General features: G+C 36.2%; 1 protein-coding gene across 11 annotated transcripts in view; it reads left to right on the plus strand.

Moving 5' to 3' along the window:
* The first annotated feature begins 928 nt into the window (after positions 1–928).
* Positions 929–23666, plus strand: part of ZZZ3 (zinc finger ZZ-type containing 3) — a 109510-nt gene continuing 86772 nt past the window's right edge. For 5 of the 11 annotated variants that reach the window (XM_082354929.1, XM_082354923.1, XM_082354934.1 and 2 more), the window contains exon 1: positions 1207–1344. Coding sequence is in view for 2 of the 11 variants with exons in the window: in XM_082354924.1 (XP_082211050.1) it covers positions 944–1344 (401 nt within the window). In the remaining 9 variants the exon portion in view is untranslated. Of the gene's footprint in view, positions 1345–1686; positions 2013–23666 lie in introns of those variants that run through there. The other 6 variants (XM_082354928.1, XM_082354933.1, XM_082354924.1 and 3 more) reach the window with 5 other exon arrangements.

Raw genomic sequence — 23666 nt, forward strand, 5'->3', positions numbered from 1 at the left:
GTCATGGAAGCAACCTAAATGCCCATCGACAGATGAATGGATAAAGAAGATGTCACACATATATACCATGGAATATTACTCAGCCATAAAAAGGAACGAAACTGGGTCATTTGTAGAGACGCAGATGGATCTAGAGACTGTCATACAGAGTGAAGTAAGTCAGAAAGAGAAAAACATATATCGTATATTAACACATATATGTGGAACCTAGAAAAATGGTACAGAGCAACCGGTTTGCAGGGCAGAAATAGAGACAGACGTAGAGAACAAACGTCCGGACACCAAGGGGGGAAAGCAGCGAGGGGTGGGGGTGGTGGTGTGATGAATTGGGAGATTGGGATTGACATATATACACTAATATGTATAAAATGGATAACTAATAAGAACCTGTTATAGAAACAAACAAATAAAAGAAAATTCAAAAAAACCCTACCAGATCTCACATTCTTGGTGGCAGAGGACAGATAAATAAGGTCTGCAAGTGATAACTGTCATGAAGAAATTTAAGCGTGTAAAGACAGCAAAAGCGGTGGTGCAAGTGTGCTCCTTTGGATACAGCGGTCTGCGAAGACTCAGATATCGACCTTTGACCAAGGACCTGAAATACGCGCCGAACGAGTTAAAAGAAATCTGGAGGAAGTGTTGCAGCCAGAGGGAACAGCAAGGGCGAAGTCGTGAAGTGGATCGAGCCTGCGTGTTGTAGGAACAGAGGGAAAGCCAGAGAGGTGAGCGAGGGAGCTATGCGGTGGGAGATGAGGTAGGCAGGAGCACATACAATATACACACACAGATTATTTTTCTACCTGAGACCACATTACTAAGGACGGAGGGTGTACAAATCTCTCAAGAGGCCACAAAAGGCAGGATGAAGCGGACTTCCAACCGCGGCGCTCCAGGGACGCCTTTCCTCCAAGGCTAGGGACAAGTTAGACAGCCGTAGGGGATGGACTGGGTCCCGCCCTCAGAAGACCAACCCTCGCCCAGGAGCGGGGGCGGATCGCGGGGGTGGACCTCGGCAGTCCCCGGCTCGCCAGGGCCGCCGGCACTGCACCGGCCGCGGTTACCAGCAGGCGGTGTAGTGAGCGCGCCTGCATCTGCAGCCGCAGCCGCCGCCGCCGCCCGCCAGTCCCAGCAAGGACGAGAAAGGAGGGGACCGGAAGGAGCCACTGGTGCTGCGGGAAGTGGCAGGAACGGGAGGCGGGGACCCACCTGGAAGCGCCCCAGCGCCGCTGTCGAGCTTCCTGCGGCGGCGGCCAGCCGAGCCAGTGCCGTGGCGGGGGCGGAGAGCGGCCACGGCGGCGGCGCCTCCCGGAGTAGCCTGCGGTGCTCGGCCCCGCCCGAAAGGTGAGCAGGCGCTCGGGGCACGTGGTGGGGGCCAGATGCGGGGGAGGGGGAATGGAGGAGGAGGGATCTCGGGGATGATCGGCTCTGGGACCCGGATTTGGAACCTAGTGCTAGGAGGGGGTGGGCTGGAGGCGGCGGCGGCGACGGCGGCGACGGCGAAGCCCCCACGTGGGGCGGGGGGGCGCGCGCACGTGTGCGCGGGCAAAAGGGGGGCGGGGAGCGCTCTGGGGAGGGCGGCGGGCGCGCGCTCGCTCAGTAGTGGTCCACGTGACCGGCACGCCGAGAATGTTTCCACGTGACAGGCTCGGAGGCTGGCTGAGGCAGAGGATTGCTGTCTCTGTGTAGCGCAACCGTGGTCGTCGGAGGTTTTAGGGTTGTTTGCCGTTTTTCATCTCTACTAGTGGGGTATGAAGAGAAATATAAGGCGGAAAAGACTTCCTGCTCTTTCTCTGTTATACACATTCTTTTCGTAAATGAAACCCTTTCTAAATGCCGAAGTACTGATTTCTCTGTACCGCCATGTTGGTTCTAGAGGAAACTCGCGAGATGCTAGCGGGTTTGTATCGCGAGATCTCCCGATTCTCGCGGGACCTTGTTGGCAGAGCAGTTGTCCTGGATGGCGGATCCCTGGGTTCCGGGGGCCTGGGACCCGCAACTCTTTCTACAAGGCAAGTTGCGAGGGAGGGGCCGGGGGCAAGTGCCTCTTGGTGCCGGGATCCGTGCTGCGTCATCTTCCTCTAGTCTTGAAGGGAATACATTGACCCAGTTGAGGCGACACGATCCTCCTCCCCACCCCCCTGCGGGCGCTTCGCCACCTGCAGAAGCCACCCCTCATCCCGGGCTCCTTCTCCCCCGCTCAGTGATAGTTCCTCCCCCGTCTCACTGGAAGTACGGAGCCGTGCTCGCACAGACGTGATGATTCCATTGGATACCGTTCCTCTTACTTTCAGACGTTCTTGTCAGTTTTTCCCCTTGTTGCCATTTTCTGAAGAATTCCAGACCTGTTAACCATTCTGTCGCTTGTTTCTGCTGCAGAACCTTTCTCCACGGCCCCTTCTCAGACGCTTCAAATAGAACGCATTCCGTTTTTTCTCTCTGGGCATCATTTACTCCCATTTATTTGGTCATTGATAACTTCCTCATCACTCTGTGTTTACGATAACTTTTGGCAGTATTTGGAGGGATCCTTTATATCTCTGACAATACCTGATGTCAGAATAAAACCATTCTTTTAATTTTTTTGGTACGTGCCTATTAACCCATAATTATCGATAAGTTTTTTTTTTTTCCGATAGGATTTTGATTACTCTTGTTATGAGTTTGCCATCTGTGTTGTTCAGGGATGATTGTTTTAGTTTACGTATTTAAGGCAATAGTGGAATGTTTTAAGTCAAATTTAAAAGCAAACTTCTTTTCGTAAATTTTGATATCAAAGCTTGAGTTCAATTTTTCCTTAAATGAGTTTGACGTAAGATTAGTTTTTCTCCAACCCTTCAATGTTTTATCAAAGGTGAATTTATAGTATACTTTTTTTTTCGTATTTTTGAGCAGTCTGGATTTATTTAGTATTCGTAGTGGTAAATTAATCGCAAACTAATCAGATAATTAGGTAATCCAGTCATAATTTTTTTTAAACTACAAACGTGTTATTTTGCTCTACACTTAGTACGGAGAAAAATAAAGGGTAAAATGCTTCCTGTTACATTCTACCAAGTTGCCTCCCTCAGTCCTAAATCTCTGTAAACACTCTTAGCGGTAGCTATGTATTATTCCAGATATTTTCCTTTTTTTTTTTTTTTTCTTTTTAACAAAGAGGAGGAAACGGAGGGGTGTTGTTTTAAGATACTCTATCACAGCATTAGCAATCAGTAAAATTTTTTTCTGCTCACTTATATTTTTATTTAGTGGTTTTTTGACTCATGCATACATGCTTTAAAAAAGTAAATTTTTTGTACAGATTTTTTGGTGGTATAGTTTTGTGAAAATAGCTTGAGTGATAGCATTATTTTTACTGTAGAGTGGTATGCTAGTCGCTCTGTACAAAAATAAAGTACATGTGAAATAAGATTTAAAGATTTAAATGTTTTGTCACTTGAGTTTTATATTTTTATATTTAATAGTTGTGCTATCTGTTTACATTTATATTTATATGTTTATATATTCTAAACTGTTACCCAAGTGTGTATATCGGAGTTTTCCAGAAGTTTAAAAAGTTATCAGCTTAATTAAATAGTTCTCAACTGAAGAGTGGAAGACACATCAGTAGTTAATACAGACAAACGTACATATACTCAAAAGTTGCTAAGCAGCATTTTGTGATTGTTTTTTGTATTTTTCCCTCCAAACTACCAGCAATATTATTTATCACACTTGTCACATAAAAAAAGTGACCACTCGTTTTGGTCGCTGTAGTTTTCTCTTGTAATAGTTAAAGTAGGAATGTTGGGGAATAAAAGTGAGTGTTGAGAGGTGAGATGCGGGAAAGAGGAAAAGGAGACATGGGAGTGTGTATAGGTTGATACTGAAATGGAATTGGAGAAGTTGCAGAGAAAAGAAAGGGTGGTAGAAGGTTGACAGAGCCATGGTCCAAAAATAGTCTGTTCATGATGGCGAGAGGGTGACTTGAGTTGACCAGAATTTGGAATCAGTATGTGAGGCAATTTTTTCCTCTTAAATAATTTTTTTTAAACAGGTTTCAGCCCACCCCCAAATTTGCTTGATATCACCTGTCCCAAAAAAAAAAAAAAAAAATCAACTGAAGTTGATGTTTAATCGGAACTTTGTGAATTCTTTACTTATTTTATGTTTTTAGAAATAGGAGCTTGTGAAAATGACAGTGGATTCAAAAGATCTCAGTTCTATAATGGCCTTTGCAAACTTTACAAAGTTTCGCTTGGGAATTGGGCCTTGAGAGTTTGCATGTGCATCTGATCCTTGTAATGATATATGTTACTTATTCGTACAACTTTGTTTTATAAACTGTTTTTGGTAGCGGATCTTAGGAATTACCAGACTTTTACAGACACTAAAATACCCATATACTGGGTAGAAATATACTGAGAAAATACAAGAGAAATATATCTTATGTGAGTTGAGTTTTGCTTGAGTAAAACTTAACCAGGAAATTTCATTTTCCTCTTTCTCAGTTATTACTGTCATAGAAGTGATCTATGAGAGCTAATGAGCTTCAGTAATCAGAGGATATTAACAAAAGTGATAATATGATGTCCTCACTTGAATTTTTTTTCTTTAGATATGACACAATGCTAGTTTCCATAGACCTGTAACTTTGTAACTATATAGTGTAATACCTATGTTACATATTAATTATGTGAAGAATGTACATTTTATTTCCTGCCTCTTACTGAACCAGTGTCCAAGACATTGCAGGAAATTACTTGACCAGAAATATCAATGAAAGTACGTGCAGGCGCTTTTTAAACAATCTGCCATTTCATATGAAAATTCATTGTCAGTTTAAGTACAAGGAATATTTGCTGGAAGTCTTTGCATGTTTTTTGTTTTGTTTTTTTTGTTTTTTTGGCCTCAACAGTGAAAGTGCGGAGTCCTAACCACTGGACCACGAGGGAATTCCCAGTCTTGATTTTTATAGTACTATTTAATATATATGCAGTTTTCTATAGTTAATACCGTGATAACCACTGTAATTATACTTTAAAAAACACTATGTGTATATATTTCCCGAAGTCCTAAGTCTTGCCTTCTAGAACCATGCAGTATGGACTTTGCTATTTCATTTGAACTTGTCCTTCTCACTTCTTTCCTTCTTTTTCTTTTCATCTGTTATTTCTCAACTTACGTAGGTAATTTTTCTCTGGTCAGAGACAAGTGAGTTGAGTAACTTTGAGGAGACTATCAAACTATTCAGTTATTATTATTTTGGAACTCCAGAATATGTGTAAGTTGCAGTTAGTAATTAAACATTTTTTGAGTGATTGTGATTTTAGTCATTTCAAACAGCAGAGATCCTGAGGCTTCAAAATAACTGTAACCAAGTATAATAAGCCTATGAGCTTTATTCAGAAACTACTAACTGGAGTAAATAACTTAACATTTTGCAGCCCCAACAGGGTTGGTTATCTGATATTTCAGCCCACAGATTACAATTTGCAAGGTTGGCCATTGGAGTTAGGCACACTGACAACTGAAATGTCATCTTATTTCCAGGCTACTGAAGAAGAGCTATTAAAAAGTATATGGAACTATAAAAGGATAGTGTTTTAAGGCCATTACATGGAGACATACAGTCCTATAATCATTAACTTCTGAGGGAATCACAGTGTTGTAGAGTAGTATAGTACATGGTCTGTCACAATGATGATCTTAATCATAAATAAACTTTTACTCTATGTACTGTGTTTAAGGAATTAAGAAATTGGTGTCTTTTTAGAAGATTCTTATAAGGGTAAACGTTTTCAAAGCTTTTTAATAAATTTGTTTCAGTTTTCTAGAAAATTCACTTAACAGAACTCATCTGATACCCCCCAAAAAATGGGGCTGCTGTGTATGGAATTTTCTTTGTTTTATTTTATTGCTTTTATCTACTTATTTCCTTATTTAATATTTCAAGGAGTTGCCTCCCAAGTAAGACTCTATTACATTTAATATTTGATATCAGTAATAATTAACCAATTGGCTAAAGACAAGCACGTTTGTTGATGAAGGAATTTTCAGAGCAGATAATTAGAATTAGTAAATGACCTGTCTGTCAATCACTTGTATAGTTTTGAATCCTGATAGTGAGTCTCCATCCTTAGCACAGCTGAATGTCCTGAGGTGAGAAATGTTTCTTTTTGTAGTAGATTTTGTTTGTTGCTTTGCTTGCCTTTCAGTCTCTTTTAATATGTTAATTTAAACCTTAATGTTAATTTAAACCACCCTTCAGTGGTAGAGTGATGGTATATAGCACTTGATTTAGGTATTAAGTGTGTATATTTGTGTGTGTTTTAATGATTTTGATGGCTGGTTTGAGGATTTTGAATCTTGGGAATTAATATAACCATATTAAAAATTTGATGTATTTCTTCCATTATTTAAAAACATATCTTTTACATGTTTACAGATAAAACATTTAATTTCATGTCCTGATTTTAACCTAATGTTAGGTAACATTTTCCCATTCTCACAATGAGTATTCTTAACCATAATTATAAGTGGTTGTATGATGTTCCATGTGTAGATGTATATCATTCTCCTGTTCTAGTTTTTTGCATAAGAGTGTGAAGAACATTTATATATAAGGTGTTTCTTATATATAATATTATCTTCTAGTATATTACAGGTATAATTTTTAGGTACATTTTAAAGGCTCTTAAAACTGTGTCACGATATTTGTCAAAAGGATCAGTTTATATTCACGTTGGAGTGGCTGTTGGCTCTATACATCAACATTAAGTATTGTTTATAAAAATGTAATAGGGGATAAGCTGTATTATAACATTTTTTTCTTAGATTACTACTGGGGTGAAACATTATGCTTAATAGGTGTATTTCTTTTGTGAGTTTTTCAGATAAACAGAATTTTAAAATTAATATAATCAAATCATTGGCCTAATTTTGTTTTATTTCTGATCTTACGAAATTCTTCCTTCTCTAGAAATGTAATAAATAAATAATACTGATCTTAATACTATTTATTTTAGTTTTTCTAAGTTAGATTTAAATAAATTTAACTTTTTATCTCCTCTGGCATTGGTATGAGAATGTAAATGTTTTCCTGCAAATCGGTAATTGTCTCAAGTCTATTTATTAAATAATTTTTCTTTGTTTTGCGTGTTTCATTTTTACATTTTAAATGTTTATATCTTATATTGCTTATTTTTAATCCCAAACTTAAAAAAAATTAGTATTGTTTTTTAGATGATTCTTACTACATGTTTAATATCTTTTGCCCTGGTCTCTTTATTGTGTTTGTTTTCTTATCGATTTTTGAAAGCACTTTATAATTTGAGGATAATAAAAGCTCATTTTGTACAAAACAATGTTTTATAATTCCTTTTGTCAACCAAAATTTGAAATATTATTTTCCCATATACCAGAATTAAGTAGGATTAAATGAAGCAGTTTCTCCTTTCTTGAAAAGATAAAATATGAAACTATGTAAAGGTACAGTACAAGAGGCTGTAAAGAGAAAAACTACTTTGTGGATTTTGTGGAATTAGAGAAATAAACTTCTAAGATCAACAATTTAGGATGTGTGCTTAAGGTGTTTCTCTCATTAAATAGTAATACACAACTTGACATCATATCCCTCTAAAATATTTAGAAAAAAAAAGTGTTCGTTAGCAGTTCTAGGACTCAAGTTCCAGAATCACAATTCCTTTGTTTTTCAGCTGTTAAGAATGGCGACAATGTTGTGCATTTACTGAAATTAAATAATGAATCTGAGAAATTCTATGTGAGCATTAGTGAGGGCATCCATGCCAAGGAGAGCTTTTTAAATGTTTAAAGTTCTTATTGTTTACGAAGGTGTGGTTTGTTTTTTCCTTTATGAAATAATTATTCAAGATAATAAAATAATTTTTTAAAAAGTGAGATATTTATACTTACTTACACTTTAAAACTGTTATGTTCCAAGCTATTACTTTATTAAATATTGACGAACACTTTCTGTTGGCTACAGACTGGTGTGGTTACATAATTGCTAGGAAGAAAAACCAGATTAACTTTGTGAGTATGAAAATGTAATAAATATTTGAAAACACGTATGTCCTGTGCTTGGGTATTACATAAAGAGAATTGCAGATGAGGAACCAGGTGTGATGAAATTTCCTTTTACCTTGGATTGGGATTAGATTTATAGGGATTGGAGCATAATTTATATCTTTTATTTCTACTAGAATTCTGCTACCCCCTAAGGGGTGAGTTTATTTTTCAAAAGGGCACTGAAGTGGTCCAGGAATAGCAGTTGCTAATTGTGTTCTGGCATTTACTTACCTCCTTACTAATAACTTTTTTTTTAAATTGGACAGAAGTTTAAGGAAAGTAGATACTGCAGCTCATATACACTTCCCCATTAGAAGCAGATTTATGTGTTTCATAAATAGAGTGAAATTTAGCTTGGCTGTATTATAGAGGGAGGTACCAAGATTTTTTCCTCCTGAAAAAGGTGTGTGTATGTATGTTTGTGGGATTTATCTACTGAAAGCCCTTCAGGAGCTTTGTAATACTTCTCTATATTAACTCTCTACTCCCCACCCCAAACCTGTAATTCTTCTTTTTTTTTTTTTAAATTAATTAATTAATTAATTAATTAATTTTTTTGGCTGTGTTGGGTCTTCGTTTCTGTGCAAGGGCTTTCTCTAGTTGTGGCAAGTGGGGGCCACTCTTCATCGCGGTGCGCGGGCCTCTCACTATCATGGCCTCTCCTGTTGCGGAGCACAGGCTCCAGACACGCAGGCTCAGTAGTTGTGGCTCACGGGCCCAGCCGCTCCGCGGCACGTGGGATCTTCCCAGACCAGGGCTCGAACCCGCATCCCCTGCATTAGCAGGCAGATTCTCAACCACTGCGCCACCAGGGAAGCCCCCAAACCTGTAATTCTTAATCTGAATGGTCTCCGCTAAATTTTTTTTTTTAATAAATTTATTTATTTATTTTTGGCTGTGCTGGGTCTTTGTTGCTATGCATGGGCTTTCTCTAGTTGCGGCGAGCGGGGGCTGCTCTTCATTGTGGTGCGTGGGCTTCTCATGGCGGTGGCTTCTCTTGTTGCGGAGCACGGGCTCCAGGTGTGTGGGCTTCAGTAGTTGTGGCACATGGGCTCAGTAGTTGTGGCTCGTGGGCTCTAGAGTGCCGGCTCAGTAGTTGTGGCGCACGGGCTTAGTTGTTCCGCGGCATGTTGGATCTTCCTGGACCAGGGCTCGAACCTGCGTCCCCTGCATTGGCAGGCGGATTCTTAACCACTGCACCACCAGGGAAGTCCCTAAAAATTTTTAATGTTGCTTTTGCAGTAATACGTTTCATTTCCTGAGGGAGAAATTTCCTCCTCCCCCACTTAAAAAATGTAAATATGATTAGCATATTAATACACACAGAAAGTTCTCCTAAGTGTACAGGTCAGTGAATTTTCACAATGTGAACAAACCTGTGTAATTATTACTGAGAAGTAGAACATTATCAAAACCCCAGAAACTGTCTTGTGCTGTATTGTGGTCATTAACTCCCCACGCCCATGAGAAATCACTATTTTGATTTCTAGTACCATAGAATAATTTTGTCTGGTTTTGAACTTTAACTTCCTTTATAAACATTAATGCATTGTTATCCTGTTTTGATATGAGTAACTTGAGAAATCCTAGAACTTGATCTAGTTTATACCTGGACATCTCAGCACTTAGACATTTTTCTCATGGTATTCATAGTTTTCAGGAACTCTAGAAGGGGACATCAAAGAACCACCTTCTTTGCTTTCAGATTGTGTGGTAGACCCTGTTTGTGTTTTATGTTGTTTGGGCAAACAGGATGCTTTTAATTTCTGTCATTGATGGCCTTCAAGAGTACCTCACCTTTTTTTTTTTTCCTCCTACTTAAAAATTTTGTTTTGAAAACTTTGGTATAGCATTCCTGACAAGTTAATGGCTTTTTGGACTTTTATCCTATGAGTTGGCAGCTTTCTTTTCATTCTTTGAATTCCTTTCAAGCAGTGATTCCCATTCAAATTTTTATGACAGCTACCCTGTAGTATCCGCTGTTATTTCAAAGAATGTCGTGAGTACCCACCCCGCCCCTTCCCTCCCCTCTCATAAAAAGTCTCAGGTTAAGTCATTTTACTTTTAAAATATTTATTTTGTATTTATTAACAGTATAACATTGTGGTATACAGATTATAGATCAAATTATAGGCTACTAAAAAATTGAGAGTCAGCTATACCTAGTTAGCAACTCCTTTCAGGCTGGCTTCAAGTGTTAAGTGTAACTTTCTTATGAGAAATTCTCCCTTTGTACTTTCTTTTCTATCCCTCCATTTCACTTTCTTAATTGTAAAGGAAGGCATAGGAAAGATTTATTACTGTGTTCCTGCACATAATTTTTCTTTCATTTAAGTCCCACAGTTAGCCTGGGAGATACACTTAATTTCCTTTATAAACGAATTTTGCTTGCTGTCACTCAGTAATTATTAGGACCAGAATATTATAAATGGCCTGTAGCTGTCAAAATTTGATGTTTTGTTCAAGTATAATTTAAGAGTAACATGTATCTACATTTTGTACCCCAGTGCTCTTTCATTTGCTGAGCTTTTGTGGAAATTAAACGTTATGCAAAAATTGAGACTAATTTCAAAAAAAATTTTTTTTTCTTTTTTTTGCCTGGATATTTTAAATGTTTGACTTTGGGCATCATGTCATAGGAGAACATCTCATGAAGAGTGAAGGAGAAAGTAATTGACTTTTGTAAAGGTTGTAGAGTTACCACTAAATTTGAATAAATGCTGTTCTTGGTGAATGAGTCAGGACAATTTCCAGTTTGACCTAAGGCACATTTATGGGTAGGTACTTTCCTTTCTATAGTTAGCAAAATTTCATGAAGGAAATTTTGATTCGTTTGTAACTATAAGGCAGTTGTTCTCAAACTTTAGCATACATCATAATCGCCTGGAAGTTTTGTTTGTTTTTATTCTTTAAAAACATTGCATGCTGGGCCCCACTCATAGAGTTTCAGGTTTAGTAGGTTAGGAGATCACGCAATACTAGGGTATAGTAAGGGCACCTACATTTAAAAACAAACAAAAACCCCACAGGTGTTTCTGATGTATATCCTAGCTGAGAACCTTTGAGCATTATTTCTTACGATATGGTCCTGGGAATTTCAGTTGGCAATCTGTTAAAGGTGCAAATTCTCTCAAACTCTGGGGTGAAACCTAGAAATCTATTTTAAACTAGCCCTCCAAATGATTCTGGTGTGTGCCAAAGCTTGAGAACCATCCTTGTAACTCAGAAGTGTCCTTCCTTGACACCTGTCTGGGAGCTTGTTAGAAATGGAAATTTCAGACCTTCTTGATAACAATCTCATTTTAACTAGATTCCCAGGCAGTTTGAATGTATATTGAACATTGTGAAGGGCTGCTCTAGATGATTTTTATTACCATTATAAAAATAATACTAATTTAAAATTATTGAACATTTGCTGTATGCTAGATACATGTAAATACTGTATTCATTATTATTTGGTCCTCACAACCACCTTGTAGGGATGTTATTTATGTATGTATGTATGTGTTGGGTCTTTGTTGCTATGCACAGGCCTCTCATTGCTGTGACCTCCCCCGTTTCAGAGCATGGGCTCCAGGTGCACGCGCCTCAGCAGTTGTGTCTCGCGGGCTCCAGAGTGCAGGCTCAGTAACTGTGGTGCACAGGTTCAGCTGCTCTGAGGCATGTGGAATCCTCCCGGACCAAGGCTCCAACCCATGTCCCCTGCACTGGCAGGCGGACTCCCAACCACTGCGCCACCAGGGAAGTCCAGGGATGTTTACTTTTATCCTCATTCTGCAAATGAGCAAGTTGAGGCAGAGAGGTTAAGTATCTTGCTCAGTGTCACACAGGCATTGAATGCAGGGTTTAGGATATGAACTTAAGCATTCAAACTCTACTTTTGGGGTTTGAGATGCTATCATCAGGACCATTTATATGCATGTATATGTGGCTTCCTTGTTGTTCGAGCTCCATTGTATTGATATATATTCTAATGAATTTTTTGTGTGTCAAATTTTACAGTGGCATTTGAATTTTCTTCCAGATCTTATATGCAAGGACTGTTTTTGCTAAAATATTGTGTTTTATATACAGAAACAGAACTGGAAGTAGCTGTGATTTGATTACTTTGGTTTTTAAGAATAGAAATCACTTAAGTTTATTCATCAAGGTGTTATTTATCCAAACTCTTTGTTCCCTTATACTTTTGTGTGCAATTGTAGTAAGGCAGCTTTTACGGGTTAGTGTTTCATTTAAAATTTTGCACAATGATAAGTTCATATATTCAAGAATTGTATTTGTTTATTAAAGAGGACCACAGTTGTAGTTCAGTACTTAGAGGCCCCGATGTGCTGAAATCATACTTGGGGTTCATTTCAAGTAAGCATGCATATTTGCAGAATAATAAATCTAAATGATGGCATTTATTTCAAGGTAATAGTATAAGAAAGCATTCTGGTCACCTTATTAATAATAGATTATTTGGGGAGGATTTGAGTCATATTTTTTAAGTGTACAATTCATTGATTTTTAGTAAATTTACATTGTTGTGCAGCCATTTCCACAGTCCAGTTTTAGAACATTTCCATCAATCTAAATGATTTCTTTTTCTTTTTTTGTCAGTCTCACTTTCAGCTTATTATAGATTTTTAAAAAGTCAGCTGGTGCATTTTAGAAGTCCTTCAATATAGTACCATACTACATTATTAGTAGTAAAAACCTGTGTATAAACGTTAATCCATAAACCTTTTTTTAACTTACTTTTAAGAAATGGAAAAAAAAATACTATTCTAGCTCTTAGTTTCTGTTCACTCTGATCAATTAACTGATTGGCAGGATTCAGAGTGATGTGAATGGTAGTGTTTGGGCCTAGGAAACATTCTTTCATTCACTTAATTGGCTGTTCACAATCTAATGTATGAAGAGAGAATGAGGAGAAGAGAAAGAGAAGATAATTAAGGGAAACTATAGTTCCATGATGATATTGACAAATACAGAGTTCTGTTTGGTGGTTGCTTGGTTTCTGGAAAACTATGGTAAGCATTTCTGTTGTCTTGATCTGAACACCTCACAAGAATGACAGTTTTTTTTTTTTTAAAACCCCTTTTTCGCTACATTGTTTTAAGAATTTTGAGGATGAGTAGCACATTATGCTGAATAAGGTAGTTCAGCCACCTGGCTTTTTGTCTCTCTAACCCTGGGTTTTTATGATTGCATATAAGGCTCTTTTAACACAAAAATGTCTGAAAATTACGTGGCATAATGTAATAGAATTTTTACTTTTAATTAAGTGGATTAATTAAACAATACATTAACAATAAAGATTATCAGAGCTTTTGATATATTATTCGCTGGCAGTTTAGTCTCCTGAATGTGGAAGAGAACTGCTGGTATGAAATTGATTCCGACCAACAAGGAAGAACAGTGAGGGACGTGTGGAATTAACTATTATTGAACATTTGTTTTGGGCAAGTGGACCCATTTTATAGTCTCCTCTTTGTGTTGTAGCAAAAAGAACACAGGCTTGGAATCAGATAGACCTGGATTTAAATCCTGGCTCTAGCACTTAGAAACTCTGTGACTTTAAGAAAATTGCTTATATCTAAGCTCTTGTTTTCCTCAATATAAATGATACATACTTTCTACTTACATGTAGAGTATATAAGGCACTTGATATAAAATAGGTGCTCATTAAATCTGTTCTTTATTGATGTCGAAATGGAGACTCGGAGACGTTTGTTACACGACTAGTAAGTGACAAATATCTATCTGTCTGATTTCAAAGTCCATGCTTTTCCAAAATACTGTTCTTTGTCTCCTAGATAGAAATGGAAATCATGGGAATCAAAAGTTAGAGACTGTGTCACTTTGGATTTTAAATTATTAGGTAGGAATTCACAGAAAAGCAAGTTTCAGAAAGGTCAGAAAAAAGATTGGTAATGACCACAGATGATGTAGACAATATTGATAGAAGGCACTTAAAAATGAAACATGTTATTTAAAAAAATGGAACATGTATTAAAATTACAAAAAGTTTCCACTGAGGGGAGAAAAATGCATGAGTCATCCAGAGAAAATATTGTGACTTTCACATAGGTAATTTCTAATAAACTTCAAAAGAAAACGTATCAAGAATACCTGCATTACTAATGGTTTATAACTGATGGTTAATACTAAAATGTGTCAGTAGGAGTATGGGGAGGCTAGAGCTCTGAATGAGTTAAAGTTTGCAAAAAATGCTTAAGCCAACAAAGGAGGGCTTTAAGCTAAACTCAGCAAGATAAGTAAGGAAGAAAGAGGCCCATTCATTGGGGAGATATTAAATAATGACAACTACTCAAATCCTGTTTTACTTCTTTTACATCTAAGAAAATGACTTTCATACTGGAAAGGAGACAGCCTTGTTTAAAGAGGAGACTATTCCATGATTGTTATGTGGTAAAGAGCATCTAGTTTCATTAAATAAATTTAGATCTCTAGTTCTAATGAATTACTTAGAGCAATGAAGCATCATTGTTTCTTGATGTCTGTGACTGTTTTTGGGTGTAAGGAAGACCATTTACAAGTTTTGGTAAAATAATATTGAGTAGTTAACAAATTAAAAAACTTGTCTTTTAAGTTCAACTTATACATTTTATTACTCTATTAATAAATTTAGCAAGTTTCATATAAACTAAGAATATTTTTGTTTTCCTGGGTGGGGGGATGACCCTTTGATTACTATATCTTAGTAATTCTCGTTGAAGAGATTAAATCTCCCTTAAAACACCCTTTCCAGGTAAAATGGCTTTTGTACTTGTTTTCTTTTTCTGTAATACACTTATATATTTGCATGCCTTGTTCCCTCATTTCTTAGGTTCAAATGTCACTTGGTCTAGAGAGGTTTTCCCTGATGAAGGAGTTTCCAAGGGGCATCATTTACATAACTTCCCTGTGAATGATGCTTACTCGTGTGACCCTCTTCATACCATCTAAAAGAGCACTTCCTCCTTTCAGTTTCCCTGGTTTATTTTTCTTCACAGTAATTATCATATTTGATATTTATTGTTTGCCTCTTCTCATTAAAATATGAGATCCACGAAGGTTGAAATTATGTTTTCATAATTCACTGATTTATGTTCACTGATTTAATTCTCAGAGCTTCATGGTGTATGCTCAGTGATTATTTGTTGAATGAATGACTTTATATTGTAAAGTACTTGGAACAATGTTGAGCACTAGGAAAATGCTCTTTGACTGTTAGCTGTTAGTAGCACTACTACTGCTGCTTAACTTCATTACATTCCTTATATTTACACATTAATTATACTGGATTTTATTTTATTTTTTTTAGCACTTTATATACCTTACAGAGTAAATGTAAAATTTCAACAAGCAGGACTTTCCCGGATACTTAAAACTCCTTTAAAATTAATAAGTGGAACTTATAAATATAGTCAGTCATAATTTCTCTTAAGCATTCCAATATTGCTTATTAACCAAACCAAATACTTTATACCTTTAAACTTAATGTCCTAAGACTGAGGTCAGTTACTATTTTAAATTTAGAATTATAAGACTGTCAGATTCTATAATGTTAAAGTTCTCTTAAACACTATAAAAGCTTAAAGAAAAAATACGTAGTTGTAAACTTAACATGGAAATATTAATATTGTGGGTTTGATATATAATACTTAAATTTTAGTAGTATTTAATTCTAATTCACCTTGGCAGAGAGTCACTTACTTAAGGGAATAGTTTTGTTGTCTCAAGCAAGTTGAAATTTCTGTGACACAGTTTATGAACACAGACCAGTTACCATCTCTTGACTGGCTGATTATCAGCCTGACATTGATCGGCTTCGGAAGCTGCCTTTGTCCAGGTGGTTTTTCTCATTCTGCACACGGACACATTGAACCTTTAACAAAAATCGTCCCTATGATAACAGTGGAACTCCAATGCCCTTTGGTTTCTTCTCCATTCAAGTTTAAGGCTTTTTGTAACTGCCTTTTAATTCCATTGCCTGATAAAGTTCTGTAAACCCCACTCAGGTTGTTTCACCCCTTGATTGGATTCCAAGAATTCATTTTCTACCTATTTGGCTAATGCCACAGGTTTTAGATCGTTTAAATGACACAAGGGAACTGAGAGAGATGTTGATAGCTTTTGTTAATTTGTGGTGAATCAGAGTATGCCAGAAGATTAGAAACGACAAAGTCTTATTTTTTTTTAAAAAAAACAGTAGTTTTTGAAATCATTTTCCAGTCCTTGGAGGTAAGGTAGAGAAATAGGCTAGTTCATCAGCATTAAGACCATTACATTAATAGGCGTAAAATAACCTTTTTTAAATACTGGTACAGAGGGATTTATGTCAAACTTAAGAGATGTATCTAAAAAGGCTTTTTTTGTCCTTGTCTATTTTAACATTTTTATTAATACTTTGCATAAATATACAGTTGTGCTTATTTTCTGAACACCTCAACTGGCAAGGATACATGACTAAAAACAGCTTTCAAAATTTTGTCTGCAATCACAGGCAGGAACTTATAGTGTGAGTTACTTAAAAGTGAAGAATTTCTGAAAAAGTATGGAATTCGATTGAAAAAGTTCTCTGAGTAGAATTCTATTCAGTTCACCAATTTTAAGGAATTGTACTAGAGAATAAAACATGAATTGCACTGTTCCCTCAAGGAGCCTGTAATCAAGTAAGGAATATACACACATCAAACTATACATTGTAAATTCTGTGATAGAAGATTTAAGTGTTATGGGAACAAAAGAGAAAGCATTTAATTCTGATGGATCATTGAATTGGGTTTTGAGGAAGAAAAGTTTTCTAGGAATTGAAGATGGGAGAAAGTCATTGTGGTGTTTTGTTTGTTCTTTTTTTTTTTTTTTCTAATGAGGGGACTGAAAAATCAGCCAGGGCTCTGTTTATTAAGACATATATTTGTGAACAGATAAATAATACATTGGAGTAGGAGATTAATTAGGCTATTACAGTTATTTAAATGGGGTGATGATGGCCTGACCTGGAGCAATAACAATAGGACAGAAAGAGTAGAAAGTTTTTTTCAGGACATTTCAGAAGTAGAAGAAGTAGGGTTTATTGATTGTATACTGATGGGAAAAGGAAAGAGTTAAGATGTCTCAAAGTTTTTTAGTTTGGGTGATTAGATATATGTCCTTTAGATTGTTGACATAGGGAGGAGATAGTTTTTTGGAGGTAGAAAGAAAATGACTAGGGATTTGTACTTGTTGAATACAACTATTGGGATATCTAGATTGAGAGCTCAGAATATGCCAGTCTGAAGTTTTTGGTGTTGGTTGGGGCTAGAAATATAAAACTGTTTATAGATTAAATTTATCTGAAAGAGTTTGACTTCACCTATGGAGAGAGGGTTAGAAAGGGTGGGACATGTACATTTTGTAGGGAGCAGAGAGGAGTCACATTGCATGAGAAAATGGAGGGGAAAAGCCTTAGAAAATTTATGTCAGAGGTAGGAGGAAATCTAGAAGGAAATGCAGGTCAAAGATGGGAGTTTCAAAGGAAGGAGAGAAGTGATGACTTGATTAAAAGCTTCAGGGGGATTTAAATGGTGTGGCCACTGAGAAGAGAAACCTTTGCAACTGGGGGAAGAACTAGCTGGATTTGATAGACAATTTTAGGAGTTTGGTTTTGCATAATCTCAGAGATCCAACAGTGTGAGTTGTTTAAAAAAGAACAAAACAAAACAAATGAGGTACCAGGTTGTATTAATGGGATTATGTCCATAATAAGGGATATACCGTAATATGTATTCCATGTTGGTTAGAACGTGTTTACAATGTTGGCCTTGCTTCTAGAAGCTGCATTTTAAGAACAGTAAATGAAAAATTGAATGTGTCAAGAGGAGGGTAACCAGTGTCTGAGAACCTTTGAAGGAGTTTGGAGTGCTTACTGTGGAGAAGGGATGACTTGGTTGGGATGGGTAGAGAACGGGAGGTGGCAGCTATTTTCAGGTAATGAAGGGCTGTAATGAAGTTTCATAGAATGGAACTAGATCCAGGTATACTGCCAGACTTTTTTCCTTAACTGGGATATTCTTTTAAAAAATCACAGTTACAATGATCAAAATCAGGAAATTTAACATTAATATAATATCTAATTTATAGTACATAATCAAATTTTGTCAGTTATCCTAATAATTACTTTCATCGCTTTAAAATCAAGGATCATGCGTTGTATTTAATTATCCTGTCTTTCTAGTCTCCTTTAATCTGGAACAGTTCCTCAAATTTCTTGACCTTGGCATTTTTGAAGAGTTTAGGCCCGTTATTTTGTTGAATGTACCTCAATTTGTGCTTCTGATGTTTCCTTTTGTTTAGATTCAGGCTATATGTACTGATACCTTCAATTCCAGTCACTGCAGTGTGTATTGCATTTTTCCACCCTGACATGTTTGTAACTCTCTTCTCCAATAAAGGTAATTAAAAGGTTTTTTTTTTTTGCATCATGTTTAAAAATACCCTGTTACCGCTTTGAACTGCTCAAAAACAGAGAAGGGGATATCTTGTGAGTTTAGAAACTCCCCTGAATTGGATAAAGGAAACTGACAACATTCTACAATGATCTCATTTTATTCATATGATAATTATCAATATTAAGATTGGTATGCTTTCCTCTTTTATACAAGAGAAAATCTCTCCTCAGAGAATTGTAGTTTGTTACCAAATATCTAAATATAAAGTCCATATTCATTTTCCTCTAAGTGTCAAAAAAGCTGTTAGGATGTGTCTTCAGGGCTGAATAACATGAGGGTGTTTTCAATCATTGCACTGGAAGTTTGCTTTTTGTATGTGTGCCATTGTTAACTGCATGCTTTTCTGAGTGATTTTTATGAGGGGATCCAGCGATTTTTTTTTTTTTTTTTAGAGTTAAAACAATTAATGCTCAATTTATTGATGACAAATTAGGGTGGCAAATGCACTTAGAGTACATATGGAATTTGAGTTCCTGAATTATCCCAGAAAAGTTTTTATAAATGAAAAATATATGTTTTGTTTATATTGTGTGTTCATAAATGTGTGGTTCCTGTTGGAACAGCTATTGCTAGATATAAATTGGAAGAAATGGAGATTAGCCCAGAATGATTGGAAACTTGGATTTGGTCACAATGATAGTATAAAGGGAAGGGAAGAAGAACGATAGTTGGGCTCTAAAATAATGGGATAGAAGTAATTGTGGCCTGTTACTTAAGAGGCATACCTTTACCTGCTAGAAAATGAAATGTGCCTCTTCATTATTATTGGTCCCTATTGATATATCTCTACTCTAAGTTTATTCTTCTAGCTTCTTGTATATAGGAGTGTTAATTTCAAATGTAATAAACTTTTTCAAAACCTTTTTGTTGCGGTATAACATAAATATGAAAAACACATCATCATTAAGTATAAAGGTCAGTGAATTTCCAGAAACTGAACCAGCAACTAGATCAAGAAACAGAACATTAGCAGTACCTCCTTTCTTTCTTTTCTTCCTCCCTCCCTCCCTTCCAAAAAAAAAAAAAGAAAAAAAATATATATATACATGGCTGCACCAGGTCTTAGTTGCAGCATATGGGATCTAGTTCCCTGACCAGGGATTGAACCCAGGCCCCTGCACTGGAAGCACGGAGTCTTACCCACTGGACCACCAGGGATGTCCCAGCAGTACCTCCTTTCAATCACTTTCTACTTCCCCATGCCAAGGGTAACCTTTATCTTGACTTCTGATAGTATAGATTAGTTTCTCTGATTTGAACTTTATGTAAATGATATCACATAATGTTAATTTTCGAAAGATTTTAAACCTAAATGTTTTTACTACTTTTGTTATGAAATCATAGAATCATAAAAGTTTTATCCTTTCACTTCTAGGGAAAAGATTATCTTTTATATTTGTATGATTAGTTTAAAATGTGAGTCTGCGCTAACTTTTCCATCGATTTATAGAAAATTTCATAGCTCTGTATGGTGAAGTTTATGCTGACATTTCTGGAGAAAAGAACAAAAATTACATTAATTTATTTCTTCTGGATAAAGATAAAACTTTTTTTAGTGAAAAATAAAATCATCAGAAGTGGTTTAGTTATAAAGCAGGGTTTAATTTGGAATATCCAATTTAGGTGTTTTCTATAAGATTTTGATGAACATACTGATTGGGAAAAGGGGTATTATTGTAGAAAGAGAGGTATAAAAAGATAAAGGACATTAATGTGATCCAGTGTAGGCTCATCCCTAGTCCTAGGGGTGGAGTATATTATCCAGGCTAAAGCCGGATCAGCTCACCACTGGCCAAGTGATTGGTTCATGAGAGATGAGCACATGACTGAAGTTAGTCCAATCAGAGTGAATCTCAAGACTTTACTGTTACTGGAGTGTAAACTCAATAAAAGTAGGGACCTTCCTTACCTGTCTTATTTCCACTGCTTCCACAACATCTAAAACAAAGTAGATAATAAATATGTTTGAATGTTAAATATCCAAAAATGGAGCTAAAAGTGGAATAAAAACTGGATTTTAATGACATCGAATCCCTGTACCTCAGCTAAATCTACCCCTAGGTCATTCAGTTACTAAGTCAGTAATTTTCTTTGTTTGCTTATACCCGTTTGAGTTTGGATTTCTCTCACTTGAAACCAACAGGTAATAGGGAAATAGGCAGGACAAGAAAAAAAAAGATAAAAAGACTTTAGAGATAAGCGTTTGATATTAAAACCAGAAATTAGACGTGATAAAGGAGAACAGCATAAAACTCTGTCTTTTAGTAGGGAAGCTTGATGACACTTGCCATCTTTTTTTTACCCCCCGATGTCCTGTGTTCCTTGGTAAATAATCTTTTACGCTGGGGTTTCTTAACAGTGGGCAGTTGGGCCGTGACCTCAAAACAATGGAGTGAACTGGCCTTTGGCAGTGGTTCCTGAGAGATATGTTTAGTCTGAAGTTCTGATAATCAGCCATTTGGCATTCGGCACCTATGTGTTTCTCTGGTAAACATTGCTGCCTCAATGTCAAGTTACTCAGTGGTTTTTCAGATAAGAAAATGTTCCTTAGGTAAATTGAAATACCTTAGAATCAGTATTTATAACCATTCTGTAGCCTTGAGCAGAATATCAGAACACCTTCACAGAACTTCTAGCAAGTGTCCCTTTTAACCTTTATTGATTTCTGCCGTATTTATGACACGCCATCTTCAGTTTTTTGTTTTTTCTCCAAGATGTGCAGGAATTGGAAAAAAAAAAAAAATCTTAGACCTTCTTCACTGCCACACACTTCCTTTGAAATGCAGTTTTTTCTTTTTTAAATCAGAATATCAGATTAAACTTTTTTAAAATTTAAAAAAGTTGATTAGGTTTATTAGAAAACATTAAATGGAATAATAAATTGGTTAGCCTAAATCTAAAATCGTCTTTCATTAGTAACATTAAAACACTTAAAGCTACATCAAGTGATAGCAAATTATTGTAGTATAAGCCACCTTTCTATATAAAATATGCTTAATAAGGATATTTTAATGTATTGTTTTGTAGTCACCTTAAATTTAGAAGTTTTAGCATATGCAGCTTTATATTAACAAGTATAAAATATAAAAATATAAAAGCTTTATCTTAAAAGCAACTTGACGGTGTTCATCACAACCCTAAAAAAGTTCACATCCTAGGACCCGATAAGTCTGTTTTAAACAAGTAGTCAAGGATGCAGAAATGTACAGAATGTACAAGGACATTCATCAAAGGGTTATTTATAATCAATAATAAAATATCAGAAGTAGTCTAAATGTCCTAACAGAATGGATATGGTTGAATTAGGGACTACTTACAAGGTTTTTCTATATCCATTAACAATTTTAAGACTTAACCATGTGACATGTTAAGTGTGTGTGAGGCAGGATGTAAAATTAAGAATATGAATGTGAATTTTGACTTTAAAAATGCACATATAAATAGGAATGGAAAGGAATACACTAGTATATTAAGTGGTTGTTGAAATGGGTTAAGCTATATTTGTACTTTATATTAAGGATGTGTCTAATAATGATTGTATAGTAATTATTCATTTAACAAATAGTATTGGACATCAAGCTCTGACTAGGCTCTGGATTATAAAAGAGAAGAAAACAGACAAAGTCCTTCTAGTGGAGATTATATTTAAGTTGTGGGAGGTAGCAAGCAAATATTCCATTGAACCTTATTAAAAGGCTGTTATTTGATCATTTTTGACCTATTAACTAGAAGTTTCATATGATTTAAACATATCTCAGATGGTGATAAGTGCTGTCAAAAAAACTGGAAGTAGGGTAAAGGGGATGGAGATTGTGGTTCTGTGGAGGCAAGGAGTGGCTATCAGGGAATATCATATGTAGGTGATCAGGGAAGCCTGATACAGTGATATCTGAGCAGAGGACTGAAAGAAGTGAGGGAATTAACCAGAAAAGTGTTCCACACTGATGTAACAGTAAATTGAAGTCCAGAAGCCTGCAGTTGTATACTGTGCTCTATGCTTGTGAGAATGCTTTACCATGTTTTTGCAGTATCATGTGTTCTAAACACATGATCCTAGTTTAGGTCAATTATATTAGCACATTAAACTTTCTTAGCCAGAAAAATAGAATTAAGATATAATTATCTTCTATGTGTTTTTTAGGTATGTGTATTTTCTGGATAACAGTTCCCAACTCTTTCCCTATAAAACTTCTCATTTATTATTTCCCCTCTAATCTATATTTTCAAAGGTTTTTACTAAAAAAATTGCATTATTAATACTTATGATCAGCACTGAGATAACTAACGTGGCCATATAACTTTCTAGTCAAGAAACAGGTAGACTGATAAGAATGTAAATATGGTTGATTTTCATTATATGCAGGTTTTGAATTTATGAATTCACCTACTTGCTAAAATTTATTTGTAACACCAAAATCAATACTCCTGGAGCTTTCATGGTCATTCACAGACCTGCAGAGTGGTGAAAAATTTGAGTTGCCCAAGGCACATGTTCGTAACTGAGGTTGAACAAGGTCATGACCTGCCTTCTTTCAGCTCGCATACTGTAAACAGTGTTCTTTTCATGGTCTGTTTAGTGTCGTGTCTTTCACATTTTTGTGTTTTTTGGGGTGAGATTTTGCTGTTTAAAGTGACCTCCAAGTGTCGTGCTGAAGTGCTGTCTAGTGTTCCTAAGTGCAATAAGGTTGTGATGTATCTTACAGAGAAAATAGAAAATATGTGTTCGACAAGTTTCATTTTAGTACTAGTTACAGTGCTGTTGGCTGTAAGTTCAATGTTAATGAATCAACAATATATATTAAATAAGGTGTATTTAAACAGAAACATGCATAAAACAAGGTTATGTATTGATCAGATGATGAAAATGTGACCAGAGGCTTGCAGGAACTTAACTCTGCATTTCCCTTGGGAGAAAGGCTTCAGTATTGGCTAATTCAGTGTTTTGTGGCAACTTTATGGAACATAACTACTGTGAATAATGAGAATCAACTATATGAGACTTGTTATGGCAGTTTTAGGTTTTTGAAATATCAACACTAGCTTGGGAACTCCTTAACCTCTATAGATTCTTAGAGGTGGTGGAGCATCCACTTAGAGGTGGATTAGTATACTGGT

This window comes from Balaenoptera borealis (assembly GCF_965194805.1).
Source record: "Balaenoptera borealis genome assembly, chromosome: 1".
In the NCBI taxonomy this organism is placed as follows: domain Eukaryota; kingdom Metazoa; phylum Chordata; class Mammalia; order Artiodactyla; family Balaenopteridae; genus Balaenoptera; species Balaenoptera borealis.